Source organism: Physella acuta, unplaced genomic scaffold (assembly GCF_028476545.2).
Source record: "Physella acuta isolate Inbredline_101_S28 unplaced genomic scaffold, ASM2847654v3 ptg001550l, whole genome shotgun sequence".
Lineage (NCBI taxonomy): Eukaryota > Metazoa > Mollusca > Gastropoda > Physidae > Physella > Physella acuta.
Window position 1 is genome coordinate 96,245 of NW_026733065.1, and position 23,641 is coordinate 119,885.

The window sequence follows — 23,641 nt, forward strand, 5'->3', positions numbered from 1 at the left end:
TGTCAACACCTTACACCTTAACTCCGCCACTGATTCTATCTAATGAGGCCAATATTTGTTATTAAGACAGGCAATTGTAGTGGATTTTAATGTTTCCTAAAATTAAACCTTTTATCTAGAAAAGACCTTAAGTAAAAATTCCTTTGTTCATGAATATTTTGAAATATAAAAAGAAACCAGTGCGTTGATAAAAAATGAAATCAAAGAGAAAAGAATCGAAAAAAATAACAAAAAATGTTATACAAACCTCCGCACTCCACTATTACCGGAGCAGCTAACACAAGGCACAAAATGACAAACACAATGACCTTCATTCTCCTGCACTGGTCGCGGATTAAAGTGAGCACCGTGTGACTCACGCGACGCGGATCTCGTGCGTTATATCACACGTGACTATTTATCTTGGTACCATCTGGTGCCGCCCGCTGACAGTCCAACCGTCAGAGCAGGGGCGGCGCTTTAAACACTCGGCTTCAAAATACGAACTCAAAACTCTCAGCTGCACAATACAAACTCAAAACTCTCGGCTTCACAATACGAACTCAAAACTCTCGGCTTCACAATACGAACTCAAAACTCTCGGCTTCACAATACAAACTCAAAACTCTCGGCTTCACAATACGAACTTAAAACTCTCGGCTTCACAATACGAACTCAAAACTCACGGCTTCACAATACAAACTCAAAACTCTCGGCTTCACAATACGAACTTAAAACTCTCGGCTTCACAATACAAACTCAAAACTCACGGCTTCACAATACGAACTCAAAACTCTCGGCTTCACAATACAAACTCATAACTCTCGGCTTCACAATACGAACTCAAAACTCTCGGCTTCACAATACGAACTCAAAACTCTCTGCTTCACAATACGAACTCAAAACTCACGGCTTCACAATACGAACTCAAAACTCTCGGCTTTACAATACGAACTCAAAACTCTCGGCTTCACAATACGAACTCAAAACTCGCGGCTTCACAATACAAACTCGCTTTAAAGACTGTGATCTCGAGATACGAACGAACTCAATTTCAAAGTTTCAGGTTACGAACATTTTTTTCCAAAGAGCGCAACCGCTATTCTTAAGAAAGAGTCGCGTTTCGAAAAAAATTGGAAACTTTGTTGGGCATTTGATTCGAATTACGAACAAAGAAGGTTTACCAATGCTTCGGATTACGAACGTTTTGTAATATAAATGAATGTTCGATCAAATCAAGAAACTCCGGATACGAATTTGTCTCACAGTTGGGAAAATATGTTTTGATATAATTGTCCTGGTAGTTAAGCTAATTAATTATATTGCTAATTAGCAAAATTTATATGATTTTACTCACAGTGCTCAGAAACATTGAATTGAGTTATTATCATATCGAAAACATTTCTAACGGACGAGCGGTCAGATCTAGAGATGAACTAACAAAGTCGGACTTAAAGAAATTCATACAGTCATTCTGTACGAAAATTGAAAACAAATTAAATTATTCAAAAACAAGAGATGGTTTTTGAAATATATTCTTTTGAAAAAATTTTCGCGGGCCGACACACCCTTTAACACCGACAAGCAACGCCTCTGTTGAAGCTTTATGACGTATTGTTAACTTCCTCTTTTTGTGGCAGAAGGAAAACGAATTATATATAAGTGATTTATAATTGTATGTCCTGTAACTGTTATAGTTTTCAGTTTATTTTTTATTTCGCTGGTTAAACTATTGGCTATGGGAGTTCATTGATAAGAGTTGAAAGGAATTTTGCATTACTGTTACATATTCACGTAGATAAGGTTTAGAGTTCAACTTTAATTTGAGTACCGATTTAAAATAAAATCAGCAATAGAACTTAACACTTGACCTCACCTTATATATAGGTTACATGAGGGTGTAATTAAGGGTTACTTAAGAACGTGGCTTTAATTAAATTTTAGCAGCTAAATGTGAGTGGTCGAGTCTTTATAACCGTGTTAATTACTTGTCAACATGTTCATCTGAGTCACAGTAAACAATCAGATGAAAATTTAGAGTGTTAACATCTCATGATATATATATATATATATATATATATATATATATATATATATATATATATATATATATATATATATGGCTAGATAGAGATAGATATAGGTATAGATATATGTATATATATAAATCTGTACATATATTTTGTTTTCGGATCATGATTAAAGCTTTGTGGCAAAACCCAGCTCTCTCATTAAAATAGAATTCCTATACATTACACATAATGAACGGGTGTTGTTCTCTAGGGGTATGTCTGCTTTAGACCACCTCAGATATTATCCTAACACCACACACCGCAAATTACATCCTTAACTGCATGCTAACAGATATCAAGATAACGTGTTTGCTAACACTCCCAACTTAATGCTACGTTTCAACTCGAAATACAGCATGCATAATAAGCAAGATATATGACCTTGCTCCAAGATATGTCGCTTATTCCCACGGTTCCTAAGCACAAATAAAACTTTAAAATTTTAATTTAGGACTCGAATATACATACTTTATCATAGTGTTGTTTTGGGACAATGCACTGTTGTGCGTTGCTATTGTTATTATACTGTAAACAGTTATGGGTAGTTATTATGTTATTATAATGCTGGAGGCTTTAGAGCGGGTATAAAACGTGTAGTGGCCTTTGGCAAAATTAGGCTCCAACATACTACGGGCTGTGACAACATACTAGGTTTATGTGGGCTGGTAACTCCACACATATAAATATGAACGTTTTTCACTCTTGTGTGATTCTAGCACTCCTTGCACTGTGTGCTTCGGCGCCTTATAAATGTAAGACATTTAGAATTTAAATCTGTTTAAATCTACCACAGAATTTACTTAAGATAGAGCTGTAGCTACCTTGTATAGGTGAAGTAGAATCTAGAACTTGCGTATGCGACGGTTTTAAATAACTAGAAATATTCTAAGTTCAATAATTATATTTATAGTATATTCAACTTCCTTCAATATCGAAGAGTTATTATACTGTTCAAAGCAAAACTCCTGAAAATGTGTGTATTATAGTCATAACCAATTAATATACATTTAAGTGTTTCATATATTTTGGTATATGTGTTTCATAACTTTCCATTACAAAGGCTAAAACGTATTGTTTTTTTTGTTCACAGCGAATCAACAGGATTGTCTGTTTGGGGATATTTTGGTAAAAGATGGGTCGTTGACCTTTGACGAGTGCGACAGGTGTCGCTGTATGGCCGGGAAAGATGTCTGCGAAGATAGACCTTGCAACAAAGGTGAGTAGCCGCGTATATTTCATTGCCGTGTGGTCAGCTCTTTTTTACTTCTTCTTCTTCATTCATTGTATTGTTAGAGGTTATTCCTCCAACACAGTTAAGTATTACGTGTTCACATGTTATGCACCACATAGTGCGTTGAGTCAAATTACAGCCTGCTTTTCTCTCTGGGTTAGGTTTTAAAGCTTTTGTCCAACCAAGAAAAGGCAGCAGTTGTTTGATGTTGGTTTCTCTCATAGGCGGGTTGTTGTCCCCAGCAACATAACCCCTGATCAATCTTAATATGTGTATGCACTTATAACTACCTCCTATCCCTGGTAGCACGTCCACCGTCGTCGTCGTTCCTCCTCCCCCTCCCCTCCCCCAGAAGAAATAGAATTTTTTAAAATACATGAAGTATAAATATCTTCAATATCCGCCTCTCCCCCTGTGGTAGAACACTGATGTCAGTGCCACTGTTGCTACTTATTTGTTAGTTAGCCGCATTGTTATTACTGTTATTATTATTATTATTATTATTATTATTATTATTATTATTATTATTATTATTATTATCATTATTATTATTATTATTATTATTATTATTATCATTATTATTATTATTATTATTATTATTATTATTATTATTATTATTATTATTATTATTATTATTATTATTATTATTAATGAGCAGCTATTTAGTTGTTTTATTTTCTACTTTTCAGTAATTCATAGTTTGTGAATTCGACACTATCCCCCCCCCCCCCCCCCGTGAAAGTAGTCGCCTTTGACAACAGTCTACATACGACAATGAAAATATCAAGCAGAACTTCTTACCTCTCATTAGTTTCAAATATTTTAAAAGCTAAATTATCTGCCCCTAATAGCCGTCACATTGTAAACATTCGGGGTGAACCACAGCTCACCAGACTGGTGTGGGTGGCAGCAGTGGCGTAGCGAGGTCGGGTGTCACCCGGTGCGGCACTTAATGGTGTCACCACCCAGAGGCGTAGCGACCCTTCCCAGGGACTAACTTTCAATTTCCGATTTGAACTCCCCCCCCCCTCAAACTTTCGATTTGCACCTCTTAAAAGACTATTTAACACTCGAATTAATCACTTAATTAAGTGGAATTATAATTTTTCTCAATATATTTTGCTATTTCTTGCCTTGGTGTCAGCGATCCGCCCCCCGCCCCCCCCCCCCCCTCGCTACGCCTCTGGGTGGCAGCGATGTACCAAGAGAGCGGGGTAGGAACGGTTAAGCCCTTACGTGGTGGTGTCTCGCGTGGTCCCCACGTAGAGAATTATATATATAGATGAGTAACTTTTGATAGCATTTATTTCCTTCCGTGCAATTATTCCAACTCTTTAAAAAAATAATTTTAATATACAAATGTAAAAATAATACATTAATTAAGAAAATGCAACACAAAGGTAATGTGAGGGGGGATAATTAATGGAATTTTCCCCGGTTGTGATGGTGGGAAAAACAGCAACCACCACCAAATGTGAGAGTGGGGGTGATAAAGATGATGAAAAGATCCACACACACAGTTCAAGTCAAAATATAATGTTCTTTATTAAATTTGTACTTCGTACGTACTAATCTGTACACTGTACTACTACCACTTCTATCTATGTGTTCCTTAGCTCTACATATATCCGACCGTCTCTACCTAACTCTGACCGTTCTCTTTGCTAGCTAACTATCAACTGCCTGGACTCAGTGGCGTAGCGAGGTCGGGTGTCACCCGGTGCGGCACTTAATGGTGTCACCCCCCCCAGAGGCATAGAGACCCTTCCCAGGGACAAACTTTCAAATTTTGGATTTGCACCCCCCCCCCCCCCCTCAAACTTTCGATTTGCATCCCCCCTCGAGTTTTCGATTTGCACCCCCCTCCCCCCTTCAAACTTTCGATTTGCACCCCCCTCAAGTTTTCGATTTGCACCCCCCCTCAAACTTTCGATTTGCACCCCCCCCCTCGAGTTTTTCTCTATATATTTTGCTATTTTTTGCCTTGGTGTCACCCCCCTAAATGGTGTCACCGGTGCGGTCCGCTCCCCCCGCCCCCCCCCCCTCGCTACGCCCCTGCCTGGACTAACTACTGACCCACGCTTCAGTGGTCATCTGACCGTCTCACGTGACCGGTCAGCTCCTGTACTTTCATTGGTCTCTCTAACCACGTGCAAACACGTGACCTAAATCACGTGATACCTACGCCCGCCGCCACAGTGGTGTACATCAGACGTAAACACAATCAGCTGTTCGCCAGCGCTGGACGTGTTCACCAGCGCTGGACGTGTTCACCGTATGTAAAGAATCGCGCCCGCGGAAAAAGAAAAAAATGTTATAAAACTTGAACTCTTAGGAATTGAAGATCCTTATACAGTTATTGACAGTTTCGTGGATAATATAAATATGTGGCCGAAATTTCTAAATAAAAATACTGTTAGTAATACCGTTTGCGTTTAGAGTTTAAGTAGACGAAGCTGATCAAATGCAGTAATATATTAGAGGTTATCTACTGTAGCAAACGTGAGACCACTTAACTCCTACAAAACCCACACTACAACGGCTAATATAATCCATGGGTAATAACCAATCTGGGTAGCATGTTATACAATTTAAGACCCTTATAATCCAGCAGGGAAGTAATCAGACACATTAATACTGACGTTCAACCCTCATGATGGCTGCCCCCACCTGTATCTAGCCCACAATAAAACCAAAGAGGAGTCTGCCCTGCCCTCCCCTGAAAATGTCTGACCTCCGTGATACCCAGCCCCACAGAGACAGTATTTCTGATATAATTTTGACCCTCAGGGCCCAGCAGGGAGAACAAAGGGGAAAGTCCCACTGCTCTCCCCTCAACACTTCTCACCTCGGTGTCATGTTATGTCATTTATAGCACACACGGCTTATCAGGGGAAAGCATTAAGGCATTAAGAATCTTAACTCTGGACAGCTACACACTAGTATACTAGCTACACACTAGGTGCCTACTGTAAACTACTAGACTGTAGGCCCTATGTAGACCTGCAATTGTATCAATTGTAGACTGGGTCCATTGTTATTATTCTAAACCATCTCACTTATAATGTTTCTAGCTTGATTTGTTTCTTTTATAAACAGTGGATTTAAAAAAAAAAATTAGCCTAATCATTAACCAAATAATAATAATGTGGTTATTTGTTGTTGGCTGGTATGATCTAGATTGTACTACTAGGCTACAAAAACTTAGTAGACCAATTACTAGATATGAAATTGAATTTAATTAAACTCAGTCCAGTATCAGATACATATTGCTGTAAAAAGACAACAAAGTAGGTAGGCCTTAGTAATTTATTAAAGCCTTCTACTACAATAATATCAACTACATGCTTGTATAAAGTTTTTACAATTTAATTTAAGTAGCAGATTCTAGATCTAAGTCTAGTCATATAATCTATTTCAATTTCAGAAAATTTCGTTTGCTAAAAAAATGATTAGATAATAGAGCGAGATTTTAGATCTTAGAGACAATTAAATGCTTTATTAGGCCTATTATGACTACTTTTGATTTATTATGGGTGTATTTTGAATCGAATGTAGATCTAAAGTAATTAAATTTAAGTAAAGAAGTAGATTCTAGATTCTATGTCTAACCAGCGGAGCCAGGTATTAGGCCTACTATTAGATCTTATTATTCTTATTAGCCTATTACTTTTGACTTTGTCTTTTACTATTAGTATTTGTGAAGGTCGAGCATATTTGTTTTATTAATAGTTATCTTTTATAATTAAAATGAAGTTTATTATTTTACTGTCCTTACATGAAACAAAGTATCGAGAACTGCATTTGATCAGATTCGGCTACTTTAACTCTAAACGCAAACAGTATTACTAACAGTATTTTTATTTAGAAATTTTGTCCACATATTTATTTATACGAAACTGTCAATAACAGCATAAGGATCTTCAATTCCTAAGAGTTCAAGTTTTTTAACGTATTTTTCCTTTTCCGCGGGTGCGGTTCTTTACATACAGCGAACGCGTCCAGCGCTGGTGAACACGTCCAGCGCTGGCGAACAGCTGATTGTGTTTACGTCTTGTGTACACCACTGTGGCGGCGGGCGTAGGTATCACGAACGGACGTGACGTCATATGAAAGGACTCTATAGTCTGTTTCTGCTAACCTCTATTTACTTGACCTATCCTTGACGTATTTTTGCGTCATCACAGGTAATGACATGTGAAATTTTAATGCAATTGTGTAGAATCAGCAAACTGCATTAAGGATGGCAAGAGGTACGTTAGTGGGCAGCCTATCCCAAGTATCTGTAACAACTGTGAGTGTAAGGACGGTGTGGAGGTCTGTAGTGATATCTGCCAAAACAAACCGGACACTGATTTTAAAGGTAACCTTTTATTGAACTCCTGGGGTTCGTTGCTTATTGGTGTTTTGTCGTTGTTTGTTTGTTGTTTACTGTTTGTTGTTTACATTTTTGTCGTTTAGTGTTTGTCGTTTAATGTTTGTATTTTAATGTTTCTTGTTTGTTTTATTTCTAAACCTTCAGCGTTTTTGTTTTTAGCTCGAATGTAAAAAAATATATATAAGACTGGCTACTTACAGGTAAGTTAAGTCCGAAATTAAAATACAGGTATTTTCATGGGTCGTCAACTTAATGAAATCATTGGACGTGCTTTGCGTACGTTTAAGGAGGAATGTCATTATATCAAACTTTATCGTTGACATAAGAATGTGACAAAAGGCCGACAAGGACAAAAGGCCGACATGGACAAAAGGCCGACATGGACAAAAGGCCAATGTGGACTAAAGGCCGATATTCCAGAAGACCAACTGGCCCGACGGGTATGTAAATGGCACAACAAGTAGTGCCTGCAATGGATGTGAAATTTTCATGCAGATAAAACTGATAAAAAGGGACGAAACCTTCCAAATAAAAACGTGAAAATCAGCTAAAATGAGAAGAAGAAAAAATTATAAAAAAAAAACGAAAATAAAACTTATAAACATATTTTAAAACCAGTCATTTATATAGAAGACCATGTAGTTATTTGTGTCATCTGGTTTTCAGTAACATAACGGATAACCCTAATTCATCTCCCTTTGATGAACACTAGAGTTATCTCCCCGTTTAAACCACTGGAGACGTTAGCAAAATAAACGACAGCCACGAACGGTAACTGTGACATTTTTTCATGCAGGTAGAGCAAGTTGTCTGATCAACGGCACTCTCTACAAGAACCGTCAAAAAACTCCTGACGACTGTGGTAGATGCCGTTGTTTGAACGGGAGAGTCGCATGCGCCTATATGATATGTCCATCTATCTTAGATCCATCGCCAGGTAAGTGTTTAGAGTTTCAGTTACGATATATATATATATACTAGCCGTTCCGGCCAGGCCCTGCTCTGGCTTCTGTGAAAAACCTTTCTGTTAAAGACCATTACCTGTGTGTTTAGTAATCATCATAAACCCGGCATTGCCCACCCAAACCACAACCAACCAAAACAACGAAACGCAAACATAACGCTAAAACAATTACAAATACGAACGAAAACAAAAACCTAACAACAAACCCAACCACAATCACAAACACCAATACAAACACAAAGAAAAAACAAACAAAAAAGCAAACGAAAACAAAAACCTAACAACAGACCCAACCACAACCACAAACACCAATACGAACACAAAGAAAAAAACAAACGAAAAAGCAAACGAAAACAAACCAAATCCAAACGCAAAACCAACCACACTTATTCGTAAAATACCTACAACATTTGCACTTGATCAATCCCCGCTAATTATGTAATTATTTTTTTCCCAACACCAAAACAAAGTAATTAAAAGTAAATTCTTTTCCACTAATGCAATGTTTTATAAAGGGAAGTAATTGTGTTTTCCTAATGTATCAAAGGGAAGTAAATGCTGAAGGACTAAATATAAATAATTTTCAGATATAATTAGAATTTTTATTATTTTTTAAAATTATGTTTAATGAACATGCCCACAATTATTACTATCAGTTTGAAAACTGAAAATTATTTCCCAACACTTTCAATAGTAATTTTTTAACTCATAAATTTAGACTATGAGCGCCATTTGTTTTTTCTATATATACGCATTTATACGGTTAATTAAAAATAAAAGTCGATTGCGGTTTGACACCGTACATAAGATTGTTGTCTTCAAATAGAGGTAAATGTGTTTACTGTTGCCTTCAAAGACAGGTAAATGTGTTTACTGTTGCCTGCCAAGAGAGTTAGATGTATTAATTGTTACCTTTAGAGACAGATAAATGTGTTTACGGTTGCCTTAAAAAGGTTAAGAGGTTTACTGTTGAAATTTTGGCTAATCATTAGGGATTAAAGCTAATTCGTCGTAACTGCTTTTTATGAGTATGTATTTGTGTAGGATTAACGGATTTGATGAACGATCAATTTGACGTCTTGCAGAAGAAACAAGTTGTCTTGTTAATGGCACTCGCTACGCTCATGGGGACCTAACGCCTGATGCGTGTGGTAGATGCATCTGTGAAGGTGGGCTAGTAGTGTGCAACAGGATGGGCTGTTTTGTTATGGAACAGACAGGTAACTTTGTCAACTTACACCAACAGTATGTAAATGCGTTGAATGAAAGACAGATAAATTCGTTAAATGAATGAGAGACAGGTAAATTTGTTTAATGACTTAAAAGACATGTAAATTCTTTATCTGACTTGAAAGACTGGTAAATTCGTAAAATGACTTAAAGACATTTGTTTAATTACTTAAAGACAGGTAAATTCGTTAACCGACTGGAAAGACAGGTTATTTCGTAAAATCACTGAAAAGACAGGATCATTATAAGGAATAAGGATTAAATTATAAATATAAAGTTTAGCCTTAATACGTTAGTTTTTGTACAATTAATTCATCACGATAGTTATGAGAGAGTTAACCTAGCTGAGCCCTTATACAGTGTGCATTAAAATGTAGTTAATCTGTCTTAACTGTTTTTGCGTGTATGTGGTAGTGGTCAAATTAAATTACCAGAATACAGTGAAGGACAAACATGACGTCTTGCAGTTGGCAGTTATTTTATAAATGACATGTTAACTTTTACCTGTTTTAGCTGCTTTATGCATGTATGTAGTGACCGTATCAAATTAACCAGAATACAATGAACGGTAAATTTGACGACTTATAAACGACAGGTTAGCTTTTATGTGTGTATGTAGCGGCCGTATCAAATGACCAGAATACAATGAACGGTAAATTTGACGACTTGTAAATGACACGTTAGCTTTTATGTGTGTATGTAGTGACCCTATTAAATGACCAGAATACAATGAACGGTAAATTTGACGACTTATAAATGACACGTTAGCTTTTATGTGTGTATGTAGCGGCCGTATTAAATGACCAGAATACAATGAACGGTAAATTTGACGACTTGTAAATAACACGTTAGCTTTTATGTGTGTATGTAGCGGCCGTATCAAATGACCAGAATACAATGAACGGTAAATTTGACGACTTGTAAATGACACGTTAGCTTTTATGTGTGTATGTAGCGGCCGTATTAAATGACCAGAATACAATGAACGGTAAATTTGACGACTTATAAATGACACGTTAGCTTTTATGTGTGTATGTAGCGGCCGTATCAAATGACCAGAATACAATGAACGCTAAATTTGACGACTTATAAATGACACGTTAGCTTTTATGTGTGTATGTAGCGGCCGTATCAAATTAACCAGAATACAATGAACGGTAAATTTGACGACTTATAAATGACACGTTAGCTTTTATGTGTGTATGTAGCGGCCGTATCAAATAACCAGAATACAATGAACGATACACATGATCTCTTTCAGCGGATACCAGTTGCCTTATCAACGGCATCCGCTACGCCAACGGAGAAAAAACGCCTGATGCCTGTGACAGGTGTACGTGCGTTGATGGGTTCAACAGATGCAAACAGAAGATTTGTCTCAAGGGGGTTTATTAGGCTAATTAAGCCTTCATTGGCATAACCCTAACCCTTAGGCTAATTACGCCTCAATTATATTCTCGGAATAACTATTACATACAAGGCTAAAATATATATAAAAAAGAATGTTTTGTATTGCTATTAAAATTGCCTTTTTAAGAAAAAAAAAAGAATAATAAAGCAGAACTGAACTCCCCTAAATTCTGTCTGTGTTTGTAGATTAATTAGATGAATAAGGGTTGAGATGACTTTTTCTGTGAAAATAGGGCTCTAAAAACGGTAGGTTAGTTTTTGACAAAAGCACTGGTTTTTTTTTTTTGGAAAACACATAGAGGCGAAAGGTTACAAAAATATGCTGAGAGATAACACACAAACAATCAATGGCGCTTTTGCCTATAGATCCTGGCTTTATTGCATATACGGTAAATCCGTATACGTCAAATCCATATACAGTATGTGTACAGTAATGTACAATATATGGCCGTATAACAAATATAAAGAACCACATGTTACATTTCTAAATATACCACCACGTGTAGCCTATAACATAAATACACGGGTGTCATAAAAATAGAAGGTTACGGCCAGTATACAATACTGCCAACAAGTATTATTTTTTTAATACTTCACCTAACTAGTCCGCAACGTACAGCACTAGTAGGAATAATACCCAACAAGTAGTATAAATAAAATACTTCACATACCTAGTCCACAAAATGCGGCACTAGTATTATAATAAAACAAGTAATAGAAATAGATAATGTACAATACCTTCATTAGATCGACATAACCAAGTCATTTACAGCCTGGGATTTGAATGCTGCGGACACAGGTACAACTACCTGGAGTCCCAGAGGTCACATGCAGTGGCGGAACTAGAAAAAAAGGGCTCCCCCGCAAAGAAAATATGAGGGCCCCCTATATATATATAATATATATATATATATATATATATATATATATATATATATATATATATATATATATATATATATATATATATATATATATATGTTACGGTCAAAGCCCGAAGTCGGCCAATGCGCGGATTGGCCGACCAATCCGCGCATTGGCCAATATCGCCTCCCATAGATCGGTCAAAGTCCGAAACGTTGCTTGATTTCGGCCTTTGGCCGGCCAGTCCGCGGACTGGCCATGGTAGACCGGCCAAAGTCTTAATTAGAAGATCATCTGGCTAGGGACGACCGGCCAAATTCCGAATTAGAAAATCATGAGCAGAGTTTGGGTTTTTTAATGCCGTAAGGATCCTGAAATTAAGTCTTTATTGATTATTAATTAAAGTAAATGACAGAAACATTCAATTTTTTTATTGCACTATAGTCTCAATCAATCAATATTATCATTTGTTACAACAAGTTGAACTTTTATGGCATTTAGAATTACATAGCAGCTTGTTATTTTTACACTTGCAGCGATTTGTTGTGCACTTAGTTGTGCAATTGCAGTGAGTGTAGCCTTGGCCCCCAGTCAATGATTGTGAAGATGCGATGAAGATGCGATGGTTCGTAGTGATTTTTCCTCAGTGCCAACTGACGACAACAAGAGCAGTTTTTCGTGAAGAATTGAAAACTCACTTCTAGCATACAGTTGTTTTAGAACACCATGTTCCGTTCCTAATTTGTAGAAACCGCCCTCGACGCTCATGACTACTGTAATCACTCTTCGGGAATCACCGCGACCTCTGTCAACATCTGGAACACGGATGCGTACATTGTCACCCATTTCACCATCTTTAAATTTTGTATTTGATGTTTTAAGCATCTTAGCACCTTGATTTTGCAAGCCAGTATGAGCTGCTGACCTGTGTTCCATGATGTTTTTTTTGTTGTGGCACAATCTGCAGGTAATGTTCCCTCCGTACCCTTCGTCTGCTTCATTGGGTACTCCACAACTAGCATGGACATCTTTGCCACAGGATCCACAAGAATGAGCTGCACTACAATGTTTTTCACAAACTATACATAATCTGTTGGCCACAGTATTGTCACGCAACTAGTCTGGACGTTCCGCCACGGCAGCAGATGTGTTAGCTGAGGATGTAGTTGCATTTATGGCAACCTCCATTTCTTGTTCAATGTTCTCAAGATCTTCCTCAGTAACTATTTTATTGAGAGCCTCTCTTGGTAGATTTGAAGTGCTAAGTCCCACTTTTGCTTTGCATCCAAACAAGGCTTCGTATGGTGATTGTTGGATTCCTTGATGAAAAGAGCGATTTTTCATAAATTGAATGAATTTGAGACTCTCAGCCCAATGAGCTGATTCATTTGTTTGCATCCATGGCATCATCATGTTTTGAACATCTTGGTTGGCACGTTCGACTGAAACTTGGCTTTGGCTATGCCTTGGTTTTCCGTGAACTAGTTTAAGTTCAGACCACATGTTCTTTAGTTCAGAAATAACTTGATTCACAAACAAGTGCTAAACAATACGTTACTCACAATGAAACCGCACCCTGAATACTGAAAACGCGATCACAACTTAGTATAGATAGAACATTGGCCAGGACATCCTGGCCAATGCGCGCATTGGCCGGCCAATGTACAAAATACGCTGTCAAGTTTAAGCACTTCGGACTTTGGCCAGTACGTCCCGGCCAGTGCGCGCATTGGCCGGCCAATCTACGAAATACGATCTTAGTTCTAAGCTCTTCGGGCTTTGGCCAAGAGAGCCGGCCAATCCGCGCATTGGCCGGCCAATCCGGGGTTTGGCCGCACTTCGGGCTTTGACCGTAACATATATATATATATATATATATATATATATATATATATATATATATATATATATATATATATATATATATATATGTTACGGTCAAAGCCCGAAGTCGGCCAATGCTAGGTTTGGCCGGCCAATCCGCGCATTGGCCAATATCGCCTCCCATAGGTCGGTCAAAGTCCGAAACTTTGATTGATTTCGGCCATTGGCCGGCCAATCCGCAGACTGGCCATGGTGGACCGGCCAAAGTCTGAAATTGCTCTTGATTTCGGCCTTTGGCCGGCCAGTCTGCGGACTGGCCATGGTGGACCGGCCAAAGTCTTAATTAGAAGATCATCTGGCTAGGGACGACCGGCCAAAGTCCGAATTAGAAGATCATGAGCAGATTTTGTTTTTTTTTAATGCCGTAATGATCATGAAATTAAGTCTTTATTGATTATTAATTAAAGTAAATGACAGAAACATTCAAATTTTTTATAGTACTATATAGCTGCTTGTTATTTTTACACTTGCAGCGATTTGTTGTGCAATTGCAGCGAGTGTAGCCTTGGCCCCCAGTCAATGATTGTGAAGATGCGATGGTTCGTAGTGAATTTTCCTCAGTGCCAACTGACGACAATAAGAGCAGTTTTTCGTGAAGAATTGAAAACTCACTTCTAGCATACAGTTGTTTTAGAACACCATATTCCGTTCCTAATTTGTAGAAACCGCCCTCGACAACTGCAATCACGCTTCGGGGATCGCCGTGACCTCTGTCAACATCTGGAAAACGGATGCGTACATTGTCACCCACTTCACCATCTTTAAATTTTGGTTTTTTGATGTTTAAAGCATCTTAGCACCTTGAGTTTGCAAGCCAGTATGAGCTGCTGATATGTGTTCCATGATGTCTTGTTTGTTGTGACACAATCTGCAGGTAATGTTCCCTCCGTACCCTTCGTCTGCTTCATTGGGTATTCCACGAATAGCATGGACATCGTTGCCACAGGATCCACAAGAATGGGCTGCACTACAATGTTTTTCACAAACTATACAGAATCTGTTGGCCACATTATTGTCACGCAACTGGTCTGGGCTTTCCGCCACGGCAGCAGATGTGTTAGCTGAGGATGTCGTTGCATTTATGGCAACCTCCATTTCTTGTTCAATGTTCTCAAGATCTTCCACAGTAACTATTTTATCGAGAGCCCATATATGGAAACTAACATGGATTTACATTTTTTTTCTTTTGACAGCCATCTGCTATGTCTGTCTCATGGTCTGCCGGCCCTTTTGATCCATGTCGCCTTGCATATAGAATGCTATACAAACAAGAGCTAAACAATATGTCACTCTCAATGAAAATGCACCCAGAATAATGAAAATGCGATCACAACTTAGTCTAGATAGAACATTGGCCAGGACATCCCGGCCAGTGCGCGCATTGGCCGGCCAATGTACAAAATACGCTGTCATGTTTTAGCGCTTCGGACTTTGGCCAGTACGTCCTGGTCAGTGCGCGCATTGGCCGGCCAATGTATGAAATACGATCTTAGTGCTAAGTTCTTCGGGCTTTGGCCAAGAGAGCCGGCCAATGCGCGGATTGGCCGGCCAATCCGCGCTTTGGCCGCACTTCGGGCTTTGACCGTAACATATATATATATATATATATATATATATATATAGGCCTATATATATATATATATATATATATATATATATATATATATATATATATATATATATATATATATATATATATATATATATATATATATATATATACTTCGGGCTTTGACCGTAACATATATATATATATATATATATATATATATATATATATATATATATACATATATATATATATATATATATATATATATATATATATATATATATATATATATATATATATATATATATATATTATATATATATATATATATATATATAATCTATATCCTAACAGAGTAATTAGGTCTACTTCATTGCAATAAATAACCATTCTGAGAGAACAAACCAGACAAATTTAGTCCAAACTCATCATGGATTAGCATCATACGACGGACCATTCCAAAAAAGCTGCTCAAAAATATATAAAGACGTAAGCTTGATTCGTGAATGGTTCCTCGCGTTATGTTTATTTTTTTCATTTTTGGCTTTTATAATATCAATTTTGAAAAAAATGATTTTTATAACTATACCATTGTTTATTACGTTTTATTTAAATAACAATTCAGAGAATCAATTGCTTTTTAATATAAATAGTACAAAACTATTTAAATTAGCTTTGTGGGCATACCTATTTTAAAGAAGGGCAGTAAGTCATGGAAGTAGTGTGAATGTTTGCCTACCTTTCAAACTATAGCTCTTGTAAATTTTAAAATATTTTTCTACGCAACAATCTCTGCTATAGTAGACCTGTTTTTTTTTTTTTTACAAAACCACTTTCAAGATGCATGAAAAACATAATTTAAAAAAAAAAATTCATTGTTTTTTGGTCGGAACTGGGACCCTAAACGTCCTGCCCCCCCCCCCCCCCCCGCATTGCGGGGTCTGGCGGTATGGTAGTTCCGCCCCTGGTCACATGACATATGAACACGGGGAACATTGCTCACAAGAGAGCTTACAAAAATAACATCAAAGGGGCCGCAACCAAATAAATTACACATTATCCCCCCCCCCCCTGACTATTAACCCATGGTATGTGTTACATGAACTACAGATGGTGCGGACTGCATTGTTGAAGGAAAAAGATTCAAGGGAAATTTTAAATTGGCACTACACCCCCAAGATCAAAATTTTCATTGGGCATTTTCCCACTTCAACTCTTAGTGCACATGCCTACATTTTAAGCCACGAGACACTTACAGTATAGGCCTTAAATTGTAACAAAAACAATAAATCGAATTAAGATACTATTATTTGAAATTCTACCAATGTGCTGATTTAAAAAAAAAATAATTATGAAACATTTACTTGCGTCTAAATTATTGCAGAACTTATGGGATTTTATAAAGATAGCATTTGCGTACTTTGTATTTAGCGTTTCAATTATACATATAGTTTTTATCAACATTAACATTATCTGGCAAGTTTGGATCGTCCTTAAAAGATGTCACGCAAATCGATTTTATTCCCCAACCCCAACCCCTAATGTCACAGATTTTTTCAAACATAGAAGAACGTTACGCCATTCCTCTCTCAGTTAAAATAGTATTTCATGTATCTATTTTTACTTATAAACGCATAATTTTAAACGTTTTAGTGTAATCATCTATATTGAATTAAAATAAAACAGCTGATACCCTTCAAGCAAGATTAAGTAATTTGTCTCAAAGAAAATAAGCGACATAATGCCCCTTGAAATTTTGATTAGAAAACAAATAAACATGTTTCCAGTTTATATTTTACATTTGGCTAAATCAGTTCATGTTTTCTTTTCTTAATTTTAGATAATTAGATAGAAGCTTATCATTAAGCAGATTTTTATACTGGTTTTATTGTTTTATTGAAATAAAATTCTAAGTGGAAAAACAATATTTTCTTAGCTGTCCTCTCTTTCAGACAGTTCAAGAACGACAAATCGGTGCAGATTTTATTTCTTAGCTCTTTGTCCACAGTTCTCTCCCTTACAAAATATTGTCAAAATATTCAAACTTTAAAGTACCCACATATTTAAGCTACCAGCGTCAACTAATAACTAACACAATTTTTAACGCGTACTTGAATTTAGAAAAAATTAATGGCAACTGGATTGTAAGAACAATTCCAGGTTTATAAAATCTCTACCAAACACCCACAGAAGAGTAGGCCTAAAATGGTGACAACGCGGATCAGCTCAAAAAAATTGAGGTACTCTTTCTAACCTTAATCAGTGTTTCTCCCAGACTTTTTTTCTCCGGGAGGGGGGGGGGGGGCATTTGAAACTTTCGGGAGGGATGGTGGGAGGACTAAAATTTCCGGGGAGGGGGGCTGTTAAAAGTATATATTTTCTATATAATTTCATTTCCCTCAGGGGGGGGGGGCGGTAGACTTTCTTTAAGGGGAAGGGGATGGAGCCCCCCCCCATTCCCCCGAAGAGATGCCTGGAAGATACTCTGATCTTAATTTTCATGGGGGCAGGTGAAGTAGAGTTAACTTGTTTCAGGGACCACGGCATATGAAGGGATAGTGTGCTTAGCCGTCTTTAATTTCACTATGACTTCTGGCTTAAGCAGTCTTTAAGTCATAATATATATATATATATATATATATATATATATATATATATATATATATATATATATATATATATTAAATAATAACACAAATCATATATCTATGAGTAGCCTTACATGAAAAGTTTTAAAATTACTCCCGTGTATACATGGTCTACCCTCGTCTCCTGTTCATACATACAGAGTTGATCTGAAACTAAGAACAATTTCCCTCAAATTATATTATATATTATATGTTTATTTCTGATATCCAAAATTAATTCATAGGACACGTTGAAGAAATCTAAACATTAGCCATATTCCAACAAACATGTTTTTGATTAATCAATTTAGAACTTACTTTCTAAATATACACACTACAGACAAACCACAGGCATGATTTGGACACCAACAACTTACCCAGAAGAACTATATTTTGCAAACAACATTACTCTATTTATTAGAAGTCAAAATACCACGCCAGACTAACCAAACGGAATTATTTTCCTTTAATAAAAGTGCGGGACTGAAATATTTAAAAAGTTAAAATTTGTAAATAATCTCCAGCTTGCAAAGACAACATTCTACTTAACTGTTCTCAATCAGAGTAAACAGAAAAACATTGCTTCACACTTATAATCTGTCTAGTCTTTATGCGTTACTTCCCTTAACTATTCCCTTTCATATTTTAATAGTTATCTCCCTTAATTTTTTAAAATTGTTTTTTTTTTTTTTTTGGAAATTTAAAATAGAATGTATTAGACATGTTAATAATAAAGTAAAAACTTACTTTCTTAAAATATAGAACGTATTTAAATGTTAATAAAGCAAATTGGTTATTTTTTTGTATTCAAATTTACAGATAAGTGGATGACATTTAGTTAGTTAATTAGAAGCTTTATTTTGTTAACATTTGCAGGCGGGTTGTCATTATTATAAATACTTTTTCTTACAGTCTTTCCAAATTGTCGTCATGGTTGTACAATCAGTGTATTGATTTTATATTTGGATCAATGTCGTGATTAATAATCAGCTGTGACTCAGGCCTATGTCGACTATTCTAATTTGATCATAACTGCTAATCCGGACTTGTTGATGACGACGTTTTTTAATAAGAATTTTATAAAATAACATGAAAGTACTGTTGGTTCTGTTACTATAAATTGGCTCGTTTAGGAAGTTCGGTTCATTCGTTAATCGATCAATAATTAACATGTCCTTTTTTTTGTGTGCGTAGTGGTCAGAATTCAATAAATAATTTTAGCACAACCGAACAAGTGAAGAAAGTTTAGATAATATTTTTTCTGATGCCTATATGTTCTATCAAATAGCGGTATTAAAAGTACGACATAAATGGATCTAACATGGTATATATATACATACATATATATATATATATATATATATATATATATATATATATATATATATATATATATATATATATATATATATATATATATAATATGTATGTTAATATGTAGTAAATGAGGAGTGAACTGTGTATCTTGAGTGGGACATGATGGCCTAACACTCAACCCAAGCCCAGATATATAGAACCATATGTTAATGTTTCTACCCACCCTCTCTCTCTCACTCACACACATACACATAATTCACACACATACACACACACACATATATATATATATATATATATTATGTGTATGTGTGTGAGTGAGAGAGAGAGGGTGGGTAGAAACATTAACATATGGTTCTATATATCTGGGCTTGGGTTGAGTGTTAGGCCATCATGTCCCACTCAAGATACACAGTTCACTCCTCATTTACTACATATTAACTACATATAAGATGCATGGAGAAACAACATAACAAATAAAATAAATAACATAAACATTTTCAATGAGCAATATATATTTTAAATTTTAATTGGGATATATTTTTCAAATATTTTTTCTCTGTTTTCACGAGTCTAAGATAACGCCAATCCCCTTCTAACCGCATCAGGATGCAACTTGTACAAAATCAACACCATAAGCACCCCATACCTGCATAAAATGAAAACCATCTTTCTTTTTAATTTAATCTTGAGTCAAAGTTCGGCGTCGGGGCGTTTTATGGATGTTACGACCCAACAGCTTGAAGCAAGGGGTAAACAGATCAAACCAGGTCGGATACATGTAAACAAACGGTTTCAGGATTCGCCTAGAAGGCAAATTCCATTTACCCCTACACAACAGAAGTAGTTTTGATTTGCTTGGAACTACAACACAGACGGAAGGCAGTTGGGCTAGTAACATAAACAACACTATCAACAACGTCACTATCAACAACATCACTATCAACAACATCACTATCAACAACAACACTATCAACAATAACACTATCAACAACAACACTATCAACAATAACACTATCAACAACAACACTATCAACAACATCACTATCAACAACATCACTATCAACAACAACACTATCAACAACAACACTATCAACAACATCACTATCAACAACATCACTATCAACAACAACACTATCAACAACATCACTATCAACAACATCACTATCAACAACAACACTATCAACAACATCACTATCAACAACATCACTATCAAAAAACAATATTATCAACAACATCACTATCAACAACATCACTATCAACAACAACACTATCAACAACATCACTATCAACAACATCACTATCAACAACAACACTATCAACAACATCACTATCAACAACATCACTATCAAAAAACAATATTATCAACAACAACACTATCAACAACAACACTATCAACTATAAAAATATCAACAATAACAATATCAACATTGACAACAACATCATGATGATATCTCCAGCATTACAAGAACAATATCAACAATATCAAGATTATCAACAATATCAAGATGTGTAGCAACATTATGTAGAAAAACAAACGGCGTTGTTAAAGCCCGTCTATAACACGGAAGTCTAGAGTTCGTGTACCTGGCTAGGTCTCTGAGTCCACCCAACTCTGATGGGTACCTGACTTCCCTTAGGGAAGGTAAAGCCAGCTGGGCATAGTACTGACCACACTGTCCTTTCATATGATGAGGTCACAGAAACAGGTGGACTCTACTTCACTTACCTCGAAGTACCGCCAGCTCCGAAAGCTTCTTAAATAGATACATCCTCAACTACAAGAGCAATATTCAACCTTATTTATTCATAGTCTAACGTTATCATCGATATAAACACAAAAAAAAACAAAAAAACAACAACAACATGATACTATTTACAAAAATATTTGTTTAAAGCCTAAGTTAAACCTTAATACCACACACATTTTCAAACGCTAGACAATGGTTTACTGTGGGACTATTTCTTCTATAAAAAAGCCGGAAACACCTGTTTCATATTAACTGACGGGATTTAGTTACAGGTACACACACATACATGCAAGCTCGCAAGCACACATACACACACACCAAAACAACCACCTGATCATAAACACACATACTCAAACACACACAATCTACACCGCATATACATACACACGAACATATCACACCCACATACCCATAAATTTTGTATATATATATATATATATATATATATATATATATATATATATATATATATATATATATATATATATATATATATATATATATATATATATATATATATATATATATATATATACATACATATATAACTTTATACACACACACACACACACACACATATATATATATTTATATATATATATATATATATATATATATATATATATATATATATATATATATAATTATTTAATCACTAGAAATGATTCAGTCTGCTTTGTTTTGAACCGCCCTTAAAACATTATTTACCTAAAATTAATACGCATGTTAAAATAATGCTGAATTTACTTTCAAACGCCAGTTTTATTAAAGAGAAAAGGAAAAAGACCCATGACCCATCAAAATAACTCCCCCCCCCCCACCACACCTCCCCCTCCATCACTCTCTCCATCTTCCCCCAACACTGCCTTATGCCAGAGCCATAAAAGGAAAACTCGCCCTGAACCGTGGGCTGAGCACACACGCGGGGTAACTCTGGCGAGAGAGGGCTGCATGAGTTGTTGTTCCTGTGTTTTCCTTCCCTTGCACTTTATTACTTTCTTTTTAAAAAAAAGATTTACCTTTGCGTTTGACTAGCTCTAGAAATATCCGTGAGTTGAACAATTTAAGTCTCATTAGCACGATGTGAGACTATTTCTGGAATGCCAGGGGTAGAAACGTTTGGTACCTAAAAGTCTGAAACCCCATTTTTTTTTCTGCATTCAATATCCATGCCTCGTTGCATGGGTTTGATTTGAAATTGAAATAGTTTGTCTACCTATGTCTTCCTGTTTTTTAGTAATCCACACCTTGTTTTAGCTACATTCTCATCGTCACCAAACGTCACAAAACGTCACAAACGTCACAAATATTGCCAGAAAACGTCACAAAATGTTAGACTCTTACACTATTTCGCCTATATATGATTTTGAAAACCGTGATTTCTTCTTCAAAGTGTAAATAATTTATGGACAACCCCCATCCAACAACACACATTTTAGAATAGTGTTATGGCTTTATAGATCTACTAATAAGTTGTAATTTTTACATAAGTTTGGAATGTTAAAAAATGTTTAAAAATTGCATAGGAAATATTCCGTTTTGAGGTGCCCTACTGCTCTTGCGTTGTATCCATAAAGCTAAGACTAAGATATTTGGAAAAAGTTTTTTAAAAAATTGTAATAAAAACAGATAAGTCGGGGTTGTCCATACGAAGATTGTGTGTGTGTGTGTGTGTGTGTGTGTGTGCGTGTGCGTGTGTGTAGTCGGGATGGGGGTATTCAGAACTCGGTGACACTGCACTATAGACTGAATATAGTTTCAAGATGTAGTACGAAGTTTAATTTTTTTTTTCGAAAACAATACTGTTAAGAAAAAAAAATGAGGTTAAAATATGGCTGTTTACTTTACGAGTAGGGTGGCGTTTTGTGTAGTCATTTAAATGACAACGTGTGACTATCGCTTGAAGCCAGACCAGAGATCACTCCCAAAGAGCCATTTGGCTTTTGTATCACGTTACCAGCTGCGTGGCTAAGGATTAAGTGTCTGGTTGTAGATCTAATTCCAGGAAATTATATCTTCCTGTTACAGCCCCCCCCCCTACACATATCTCAAATCTAAACGCAACCTTCAAACAAAAACCTAACCCTATCCTCCAACATAACCCTAAAGGGTTGTAACTCGAGGGTACATTTTGGGTCAGAGTAGTCGATAAAAATCATACTTATATCATGTCTATTATAACTTATTTAACTTCGTATGTTTGTATATTTGTATGTATTTCAACACCAATAATTTTGTTCAAAGTTATCCAAAGTAATATGTTGCGAGGATTCTGTTACGATTTCATCATACTTACATATAAGTTTAGTAATTTTATCATAATTTAAACTAATTAGGGAACAACGTGGTCGGGCGGGATAACATAATGTTGCTAATTTGGAA

At 36.1% G+C, this 23,641-nt stretch overlaps 1 protein-coding gene across 1 annotated transcript; it reads left to right on the plus strand.

Moving 5' to 3' along the window:
* The first annotated feature begins 2,677 nt into the window (after nucleotides 1–2,677).
* LOC131928801 (kielin/chordin-like protein) lies at nucleotides 2,678–11,419 on the plus strand. Its single transcript, XM_059284933.1, has 6 exons — nucleotides 2,678–2,803; nucleotides 3,142–3,267; nucleotides 7,505–7,645; nucleotides 8,457–8,597; nucleotides 9,710–9,844; nucleotides 11,116–11,419. Exons 1-6 carry the CDS (start codon nucleotides 2,707–2,709, stop codon nucleotides 11,247–11,249), a joined length of 774 nt encoding a protein of 257 aa, XP_059140916.1. The 5' UTR covers nucleotides 2,678–2,706; the 3' UTR covers nucleotides 11,250–11,419.
* The last annotated feature ends 12,222 nt before the right edge of the window (nucleotides 11,420–23,641 follow it).

Excerpts from the sequence above, each read along its gene's own strand:
- LOC131928801 (XM_059284933.1), top strand. The coding sequence starts at position 2,707 with ATGTGGGCTGGTAACTCCACACATATAAATATGAACGTTTTTCACTCT. Across the intron at positions 2,804-3,141 it reads TGCTTCGGCGCCTTATAAAT|CGAATCAACAGGATTGTCTG; the intron begins GTAAGACATTTA and ends TTTTGTTCACAG. Across the intron at positions 7,646-8,456 it reads ACCGGACACTGATTTTAAAG|GTAGAGCAAGTTGTCTGATC; the intron begins GTAACCTTTTAT and ends TTTTTCATGCAG.